At 46.4% G+C, this 10,725-nt stretch overlaps 1 protein-coding gene and 1 pseudogene across 1 annotated transcript; one reads left to right on the plus strand and one right to left on the minus strand.

Moving 5' to 3' along the window:
* Positions 1-382: 382 nt before the first annotated feature.
* On the minus strand, positions 383-1,914 carry si:ch1073-83n3.2 (uncharacterized). Its single transcript, XM_067246382.1, has 4 exons — positions 1,713-1,914; positions 1,603-1,636; positions 1,194-1,380; positions 383-790 (listed from the first exon to the last, which is right to left on the minus strand). The coding sequence occupies exons 1-4, from the start codon at positions 1,907-1,909 to the stop codon at positions 432-434; spliced, it is 777 nt and encodes a 258-aa protein (XP_067102483.1). The 5' UTR covers positions 1,910-1,914; the 3' UTR covers positions 383-431.
* A 7,272-nt stretch (positions 1,915-9,186) lies between these two features.
* Positions 9,187-10,637, plus strand: LOC136952074 (tyrosine-protein kinase receptor UFO-like; annotated as a pseudogene).
* Positions 10,638-10,725: the final 88 nt, after the last annotated feature.

The raw sequence follows: 10,725 nt of genomic DNA on the forward strand, positions 1-10,725 counted from the left end.
ACATGTCGATGCCAAAGAAATGTTACACAGAAATAACGTAACACAATAAATATTGAATTAGAAAAATACAAAATGGGTGTTGGATTTTCATCCAGAGATGTAGACCACATTACTGACGACAGGTGATATGTGGTTCAGAATCACATTACAAATTAAACATTGGAATGTATAAGGTACACAAAACAATGCAGGTCTTTAAGTATGGGACAGTCATCATTTATTAACCTGAGGATCATGGGCAGAACGCCAGGAAAGGACATTATCACTAATTAATAGACAGACCAACATGTAATGAAACACGTGATTCTTTTAGGAACCTAAAGCTCCTTTAGGTTCAGCTACAGACACGTTTCCTAGGATGTCTGCGGTATTAAAGGTTGGAAGAGAAAACAAAACAAAAAAAAAACAACAAAAAAGAGCAAAGATAAACTCTAAAAAGCAAATCCTCCGCAATCAAAAGCGTCAAAGTCAGAGTCTCCCTCAAAGTCGAAGCTGTTGAAGTGGGGGGAGTCGGCGGCGGCTTGGCTGCAGGCGTGGTAGGACCCCCCGGAAGCCATGTCAGAGAAGACCGTGCTGTGAGGGAGCTCTGGAGGCCTGCTGGCCAGAGGGGAGGTGGGGGCGCAGGAGTTGAGGTAGCCCAGGGCTGAGGAGGCGGCGGCCCCTCCCATAAGGAGGCACACCGCCCTGACTGCCCGGGCATCACTGCTGTTGCCATGGCGAAGGCAGTCTGACGTGCGGTGAGGAGGGGCGATGGAGACGCTCCTTATTGTTGACCGTCTTGATCCGTTTCCTGGGTGGGCGCGTGAAAGACACACACGCAAAACACACACAGAGACACACACACACACGCAACACACACACACAAAGACACAAGGACAAACAAACACATAAAGACACACAGTTTTATTAAGCCAAACATGCAGAAAAACTGCATTTCCATTGATGTGTGAACCTCTATGGTACGATGTCTGGGCTTACATTTAAATGTATTCATTTAGCAGACGCTCTTATCCAGAGCGACTTACAGTAAGTACAGGGACATTCCCCCCGCGGAAAGTAGGGTGAAGTGGCTTGCCCAAGGACAAAACATTATTTTGCACGGCCAAGAATCGAATCAGCAACCTTCTGATTAATAACCCGATTCCCTAACCGCTCAGCCATCGGACCCCCATCTGACTTCCCCCTGGACTTACCAAAACTTTGCCCTCGCTCCTTGAAGGAACCTCCTCTTTCAGCAATCCGTGAGGTGTGGGGCGTGGCCTCGATGGCTCGGGGCGACTGGGGGTCCTTCTCACTGGGAGTGTCTGGAAGGGGGTCACGGTCAGTGATGCATGGGGTCAAACTCTGCTGTCTTTGCAGAGTGAGGGGGGACATCACACCCTGAGGAAAGCACAGAGGAAGCTTTTCAGTGAGACACCATTTACAGTTAGACATGGATGAATAGGAAAAGAGCAAAGATCAGTTTGCAAATGAAAGAGAATCTGAGAGAAATCACGGAAGGAATACGATTGTATATTCGAGACACAAGATTTTAGATGATTTCCTTGCTATGCGTGTCAATTAATTTAGCAACAAGCGACTTGTAGACCAGTGACCACTCACCTCTCTCACTTTCCTCAGCAACCTCAGCCAGAGACTGTAAAGGACAAACACAGATAAGAAAGCGCTATCAGCAGCAGCACAAGACACAGACCTGAGAAGCGGACACTGACCTGCAGTCCTCTGGGTTGTCACAGAGGAGCAGGAGGAACTTGTCCTGGGGAAGGATGAGGGCAAAGCAGCAGTCTCTCCTGGCTCCCGGGGGGAGCCTGGGCAGGTCCAGGATCTCCTTCCCCTCCACGATGGCCTCACAGCCGCTCTGCAGCGCCACCACCTGGTCGATGGTGGAGTCTGCGTCCCGACACACCATGAGACTGCCCTCTGCTGTCAGCACCAGGTACTTCTCCTTCCACTGCTTGAACATGAAGCCCCCTGGAACACAAGGAGGCAGGGGGCAGACATGTTACAGAATAATGTCCCTGCGAGAGACCCATCTGCTACCTGTGTTCTCCTGGAAGACTAGCCCAAATCATGGTCTGCAAAGAAATCTGCAAGAGACTACACTTTTCTCACCTGTGAATCAATACAGTGTTATTTTATCTTAACAATGAACGACCTGTTGAGGGAATGAGGGAAATGAGAAAAACAGCTAATGACATTGCATCTGTCCTCTGTCTGTAATGCTGGGAGGAAAAGTAGAGCCAGAGTTTCTGCTCTATTTCTCTCTGACAGCGGATTAGCGATAACCAGGTGGATTAGCTCTCCACTAGAGGTGTGAGGCATTATCTGGACTGGCTGTTGCCTGGCCGAGCCAGCGCTGCGCCACACAAGCGCCACACAAGCACCACACAAGCGCCACACAAGCACCACACAAGCGCCACACAAGCGCCACACAGAGCCTGGATGTGGACCAGTTCCCCGAAGAATCGACAGGGACATAAACAGACACAACACAGAAGACACGTAGAAAGATGGATTCTAAATCTAATCAAATCTCTGGTTCCTGAGTTAGCTCTCATAGGGAATGCAAGTTTTTATGCAACCACAAAAACACATCAAAGAGTAGCACCGTACAAGTCTTCTAAAAGCATCTTTTTTCCCCACGCATCGCTTTTAGCCTCATATATTGTCTCCAACAAAAACAAAAACAATGAGATTTTGTTAACTTTTTATCAACCAAGAGAAAAAAACGTTTTCTGGCTCAAACATTTTCCAAATGAAAGATGTCTTACCATATTTCCTCAGGAAGCCGCGGTGTACTCCTGCTGTGTTCATGTCTGCTGTTAGTCCAGCAGCTGAGAGGCAGAAGGCTCGACTGAGGAAAACAGGAAGAGAGAGAGAGAGAGATGGGAGGGAGAATAGGGAGAATAATCCCCACTATTTAGGCTATTCGCCAGCCACGCATGCACCAGGTCTGAGTGGGATTGATGCTGTCCTTGCCCAAGCAAACAGCACATAAGCACATAAACATCACATGAGCGGATGTTTCTGGAACATAATCATAATGGCGATGGTTAAATCCCGATAGGCCGCTTCTCAATCAGGATTTTCATCAAGGCTCTAACCAGATGTCAGATTGGATTCCCTTTCTATCTGTCTCACACTCTCTCTCTCTCTCTCTGCGTCTGTGACCCAGACAAACACACACAGAGGACAGTGGTTTAGGTCATACAGAGGGGCACACAGATCAAATCTGAATTTTCGAGGGATTCGCAACTGGTCCCCTTTTTTATCTTTTGCGCAATATTACTCAGCCCGGCCTGAAATCCACAAATCCACTTCTGTGACAGCTGCTCTCTGACAACCCCTTTCTGTTCTCCTCCCTCAGAAACAACAAGACCTGATAGCCCTAAACCCTTAATGAACGGGCCCAAGCACATCCATTGTGACTTCTCACAAAGACACACGAAGATCCAACATGTCAATCCTTCCAACTGTCTTCAGTCAGGGAGTCAGGTGGCTGAGCGGTGAGGGAGTCGGGCTAGTAATCTGAAGGTTGCCAGTTCAATTCCCAGCCGTGCAAAATGACGTTGTGTCCTTGGGCAAGGCACTTCACCCTACTTGCCTCGGGGGGAATGTCCCTGTACTTACTGTAAGTCGCTCTGGATAAGAGCGTCTGCTAAATGACTAAATGTAAATGTAGTCAAGCCTTGAGTGCTCCTCTGCCCCTTGGACTTGGGGTGACATTCCCACCTGCCTCCCTGGTGAGATTAAAGCCCAGGAGATTGTCATTCCTGTACAGCTGGAGGGTCCAGGCTTTCAGGGCGGAGGGAGAGCAGAGTAAGCCAGGGCTTAATCTGGGCAGACCTGGATATACGTCGCTCTGGGAGACACCCTGGGCATTATTGATTGTTTAATGTGGTCAAGGGATGAGGGATTTTTCAGTGTGCATTATCCTCTCCGATAAAAGTATGGCACTATTACGCAACCCCTGGATACAGGAAACATGTTGTTGTGTCATGTCTACCGCCAGAAACATACCTACCTATATCCTGACAGAGAAACATGAAAAAATAACAAGTTTTGAGATTTACATCTACATTTACATTTATTAATTTAGAAGATGCTTTTATCCAAAGCGACTTCCAAGAGAGAGCTTTACAAAGTGCATAGGTCACTGATAATAACAACAAGATAGCCCCAAAAACATTGCGGGTAGCCAAAACATGAAGCACATATTGTGAACAACCAAAATAAGTGCCAAAGGGAAGAACCATAAGAGCATGTAGTTAAACAAGTTACAATTAAACAACATGAATCACTATAAGTGCAAGTTTACCTGTAGAAAAGCAAGCAACAGTAAAAAAAATAATAAATAATACATATTGAACCTTAAAAATAAGATTGAATTGCACTAATTATTTTAAATATGTGCCTATCTGCTGTGGGTGTCCCTCTTCACCAGTCACACCACACAGCTAGGTTTTACGTGAGTAAAACACAATAAGTCAGTCATTATCAAACACACGTTCTTGTCAAGTTTCTACCAGAAGGGGGCAGAAGTGTGTTTGTGGGCTAAGGGGAGCCCTGGCACCCTGTTTGGCAGCCTCCCTCCCTGGGGTTGTGGTGGAGCCTCAACTGGGAGAGAGAGCAGGCAAGGCAGGGTTCCAAAGCCAAGGGGACCAGGGGAGAGAGTATTGTGTGATGAAGTGATAAGAGAGGTGTTTCCCAGGGCTGGTGCACACCAGCCAGTTCTACAGCCACAGCTCACCACGTTTTACTAAGCATATAAATCACGTGGGAAAGTTTTCTTCTTCAGAGAATGAATAAATGAAGTTGAACGAACAAGCACTCGACAGTGCAGCAGAATCACAGAGACATCTGGACAGTTTGTGGGTTCCAGAGCCATGCCAACCAGACAGCCTCCCTCATGTAATCCTCGTACCTATGCATGTCTCCTAGTACGCAGCTATAGGAATAACCAGTCTGCCCTGATTCTATAGACGTCTAACAAGCTTATCCAACCTGATCTAATGCCCATCCCCCATCTCTACAACTTCATCAAAACATTCCCTTTCTTCCACTCTTCCCAACTTTTTTTTGGTCGAACCCCCCCCCCCCCCTCCTCCGTGACTCCCCCACCCATAACCTCCCCCCTCCCTCCCACCCCTCTCTCTCTCCCTCTCTCTTTTTTTCTGTGCCTCTATCAGAAAGCAAAGAGAGAGAGAGAGCTCCATTGCTCAGGCCCCTATTGAAAAGGAAGGATATACAATAGGGCCTTTCTCAGTCCCTCTCTGTCTCCATTAAAGACCCTGGGAACACAGTACACTGTCCACAGAGCTTCTCTTAAAGGGCCAGCAACCCTGGGCCACCGCAACCTGAGCCTCAGCTACTTCCATCACTTTCATGGGAAAAAACAAGATTCGGCCCAGCAAATCAATTATTCATGAAGTGCATGTGAACTCCAGGGTTCCCTCCCTAGACTGCGAGAACCTGCATCCACTCAGTTTTTCTCCTGTCCGAACACGCAAGAGCACCTCCCAGTCTGGGAACCACAACAAGAGCTTTGCTGCTTTCTGTGTGACTGCTAGGCTTGACTTTGTTTGTGACTGTGCCTGTCTCCTCTGAACATCCAAACTCAGTTGAGATTATGTAGCTGTGCCACACTTTATAGAACAGACTCACTCTACACAAGATGAATCCCATCAAAATGTGATTAAAATGTAATTTCTGGAATCCTGTGGGGCATGCACGCCCACAATGAAAATCGTTTTTAATAGTTTTTTTATCCAATGTATGTTTAGCATGTTAAGTTTCTAAATGCATTTGAACGTAATTTTGTTTTAATTGATTTCTTGACAACAATTGATTTCTACAGGAGGTACCAAATTTAGTTCATTTTAAAGGCTTATAACACAAAAGTCAAGTTCATGTAAATTGCTGGACGTGCAGTTTTATATATATATATTTTTTTTTTTCATTAAACACCTCTTTATATCTTCTTAAACTAAGATTAATGTCTCCTATTACCTTGCATTGTCTTTAAGTGAACCAGGAAGGATGTCATGAATGTCAATACACATTCACATATAACTTAGGATCCTTGAGCATATTTGTATTGTGATTAGACTAATAACTTTATACTATAACTATACCTAACCGGAAATAGCCTACATGAGCTCTCGGTATAACTCACAAGACTGTATTTTAACCCAGGGGTCACAGTTAGACCCATGCAGAACATATCCCCTGATGACCAGACTACTGTGTTTCTGGCGGGGAAATAAGTAATTTAGTGTCTTCGATTAAGGTCATTAAAAGACGGACTGCAATTGTGTTTAGACAATCGGCCTGGCCCCCGTTTCTCTCATCTCCTGTGAGAAAAAGACAGAGGCACAGGGGGAGGGCGAAGGAGCCAGTGGGAGGAGGGGGGCAGGAGAATGGAAACAACTTGAGTTTAGGAATTTGAATCCTGTTCGAACGAAGGGGGAGAGAGAGAGAGAGAGAGAGAGAGAGAGAGAGAGAGAGAGAGAGAGAGGAGAGAGAGAGAGAGAGAGAGAGAGAGAGAGAGAGAGAGAGGAGAGAAAATAGGGCCAAGGACCGATCAGAAGAAATCAAGATCTGGTGACGAGAGGGAGAGGGCTGGGAACAACGGACAACACGACACACTAGTTCGAAAAAATCTTCCAGCGCCTAAAATGACTTTACACAACTTGCGTGATGGCTGATCATTTTAAAGCGTTTTTTACTGTGGTTTTTCATTTATTGAATTGAGAAAGTTCATCATCCTCTCTGTCTGCGGAACTTTTCTGTAACTTTTTACTGTCAGTCAGCCGGTCAGATTAAGGACAAGTGAATAAATGTAATCTTGGGCTAAGACTTATACATTTATTTCGATACAGAAAAGAAGAACAAGGATCATATTGGCGGAAAAAACCGAGGAAGCGCTACCTGCGGTTTATCTAAATCACCGTCTGACTGAAAGAGACCACAAAACTTTTACTGCTGAACTTTGATTTGTCTTCAAGTCTGGCGTGAGAGCGATGCAGTAACTTGCAGGACTTCCACCGTAACTCAGTTGGTCAAAACTTAACATTTGTTTAATAAGTACGTTTTAAGGGAAAACCATGGAGAGCGGTTCTCAGTGGCCAGTGCTAATGGTGTTCCTGTCGGCTTTGTTTACATCGGGAGGTGCCAATCCCTTGACAGGTGAGAGTTTGTTGTTACTGCGCTACTTATTCTGTTGGCATGAATTTTCAGTATTTTTATCAAAACACCAGAAAAAAAATTAAAACAACACTGACTATAATCAGGCATAGGCCTATTTACCGACAGCAAGACGCTCATTAAATCTTCTAATTTGTTTTTGGAGGGGGAACAACCACAGCTACAAACCTGTACCGTCTGGCCAATTAGACAACATCTCATAAAGATGTTTAGCATGAGACTGCCTGATAAAATCAGTAGGCTAATCTCCTCCATTTGAACAAACATTTTTTTTAATTTATGTTTCATTAAGATGGGCCAGTGATAATATGTTTGACTGATTTTGGTAACCTGAGATCATTTTCTTCAAGTCAGTTTGGAATGTTTAACAGGAGGTCAACCTGTCTAGTCATGTGTTATGACCATTATGCCTGTCTTTCTCATCCCCCCACAAAGCAAGTCAATCAGAGCTCCATCCACTGGAGAGATATGATCCGTAGAAAGAGATGATTGGACATTGGTACAGTGTATTTTGTCTGAGCCACACTTCAAAGGGAATGTTTTGGAATGTCTTGAAGCTGAGTGCTCAACTTGTTGTTTGGGTGGTAAAGATAGGAGGGCGGGGTGAGGTTGGTGGGACAGGGGCTAGGGGGTTCCGGGCAGGGTGGAGGGTGGGCGGGGAGGTGCCCATGGTGGGCGAGCAGGGGAAGAACCAGAATGCTTCAGATTGTGAGTCAGAGCTGGTCTCATTCAGAGCAGTGAAATGATGGATGAGGCATGGGGGCAAAGGAGAGCAGAGGAACGGGAGGACAGAGAGAAGGCATGATGATGTGTAGCGAAGAATCCAGAAAAAGGCTATGAATAGGAGGGTGAAGACACAGAGAGGGCGCGGAGGGGGGGGGGGGGGCTGAGTTAGGAGACTTTAAGAGCTGAGATAATAAAGCGAGTGGGAGAGGGAGAAATGTACGTATGGTTCCTGTCTTGTGGTTTTGGTATGTGCCTGTCTAATGGTATTTAACATCGGAGCCTATGCTATGATAAAGAGGTGACGGTGAGGAGAGAGAGAGCAGAGAGATGCAAGAGAAGGAAGGGAAACGGCAGGGGATGAAAGAGGAAGAACAAAACAATGCGTGAAAGTAGGAGATTATACATGGAAAGTCACTGGAGAAAAGACCAAACACACACACCAACACACACATACACACGGCAGAGCAATCACAAAATGATTTTTCTTTGATCTCTTGATCTTGGCTTGTTCTATCAACCTTGGCATTCTGTCAAACCACTCATTATAATATGTGAAAATCAAAGTATAACAGAAAAGATGAAAGACCAGTTGTTGCAATTCAATATACCAACAATGAAAAAAGGACATGACTTAGCAGGTTTAAAAGAAAAAAGAAAAAAAAAAGAAAAATGAAATCAGTCGGGCCAGAAGGAAGCCGCCGCAGAATACACACACAGAAGCAGAGAGCTGGTGGGCCTCTTCATTTAAAACATGCTTTCAGTACCAACCTGTGAGGGAGCGCATGCGTCCATGTATGAACTAGATATTTATTTACATTCGAAGTAAATACAAATGAAATGAACCCAGGACAAGTGTGCCCCCTGAAGATAGTCTGCTAGTTTGGGCTACTGGAGAGGGGTTAATTTATGGATGTTTGTGCATGTCCGTGGGAGAGACTTGTTTGGTTGACAGGAGCCCTCTCAGGGGTCAAAGAGTGGAGGTCAAAGGTGGAAGTTTGGTCGTGAAAAAGACTAGCAGGGTGGGTTGACAAGCTTGAGAAAATCTGTAAAACATGAGTCTGTCTGAGCAGGACGATGACATGTGCGAGATTGAAGAGAATGTTTTAACCCTACACGTTTGACCATGGGCATGTGTTTCATTTTAAAATCTGGAATATGCTTCACTGCACAGTCCGGTACATGAATTTATAACATTTCCGTTGGTTGATGTGATAGAGAGACAGGAAGACAGAAAAGAGAAAAAACCTGAGATTCATGTTCATGGTGTTTCGCAGTCCTCTGAGCCGTATCCTTCAGACAGTGAACAGATGTGCAGACTCCTTGGCAAGAGAGCAGGGAACCTTTCTGTCCTGTTAGGGAGGCACTGGAGAGCGTGAATGTGTTTAGTGTTTGTGTTCATTCTCACACCACTCGTCCACTGACACGAGCATTGTGCTCGTGTCAGTTCTGTCTCAGGTCAGCTCCTCTCAGGCGGGCGCACGCACCAACTGAGCCCGGCTACACACACACACACACACACACATATTAAGGTGTGTAAAACAGCCATGTGTACCTGTCTGTAACATAGCGTGTCTCACGAAGGCCAAACCTGGCTCACCAGCCTATCAGAGCAAACAGCCAATGACAGTACAACAGTTAGCTAACAGCAGATCAGCGGCAAGAATGTGTTTTTACAGTCAAATGTGCAGAAACGCCATGCCACGCAAATGACTGGTTACCATGTACATTAAGCGTGATGTTTTTAAACTGCGGCACAAGTCTAATATATTATTTTCTTCCGTCTGAACCAAAGAGCTACATTTTGTGCGGAGCCCGAATAACGTGACGTCGTCGCTGGGCAAGCCTGTGGTGCTCCACTGCTCCCTGCAGGGACCCGGGGGCGAGGAGGAGGACCCCCCCTGATGTAGTGTGGATGAGGGACGGACAACCACTGCACTTCGCAGACACCAACCAGGTGCAGGTCCCCTTCAGCATGGACAGCTGGAGGGTCACCAGCACGCTCAGGTTAGTTCTGGACTGCCTGTCTGTCTGTCTGTTTGCCTGTCTGTCTGCCTGTCTGTATTCCTGCCTGTCTGTCTGTTTGCCTGTCTGTCTGTCTGTCTCTCTGTCTGTCCATCAGTATTTAGTTGATCTATGATGTGGAGCTGGTCCGGATGAGCTGTTGTGTGTGTAACACAGGATAGAGAAGGTCAAGCTGCCAGACATGGGCTCGTATCGCTGTGCTGTGATGTCTGACGACCACCCCACCCTGTCTAAGGAAGGACACATCCAACTGGAGGGTGAGGGAGCCTGAGGGATGACACACACACACACACAAATCAAATAAAAATGTATTTGTATAGCCCTTTTTACACGCAAGCATGTCACAGAGGGCTTCACATACGCCCATAGAACTGCCCCTCAACCAACCTAAACCCTTCGACTTTTGATGCCAAATCTCTTTTTCCATCGATACAGGTCTGCCCCATTTCTCTGTCGAGCCCCAGCACATGTCAGTGGTGGCCAACCTCACCCTCACCCTGCACTGCGTGGCCCACGGGCCTCCGGAACCAGTCCGGGTCATCTGGCTCCAGGATGGAGCTCCACTGAACACCCTGAAGGACCCAGTGGCACTGTCGCCTTCTACACTGAACCTCACAGGTATCCAGTTACCCTGCGACTCACCACAACACCCAACACCACATGTAGCCAAGTCATTAAGCTAACCATAACACTTCACATCCTCAACCCCCCCCCCCCCCCCCCCCCCCCCCGAGGTCTGTCACCCTTCCCCTCTCCAGCATTCCATGATCA

Source organism: Osmerus mordax, chromosome 11, assembly GCF_038355195.1.
Source record: "Osmerus mordax isolate fOsmMor3 chromosome 11, fOsmMor3.pri, whole genome shotgun sequence".
NCBI lineage: Eukaryota > Metazoa > Chordata > Actinopteri > Osmeriformes > Osmeridae > Osmerus > Osmerus mordax.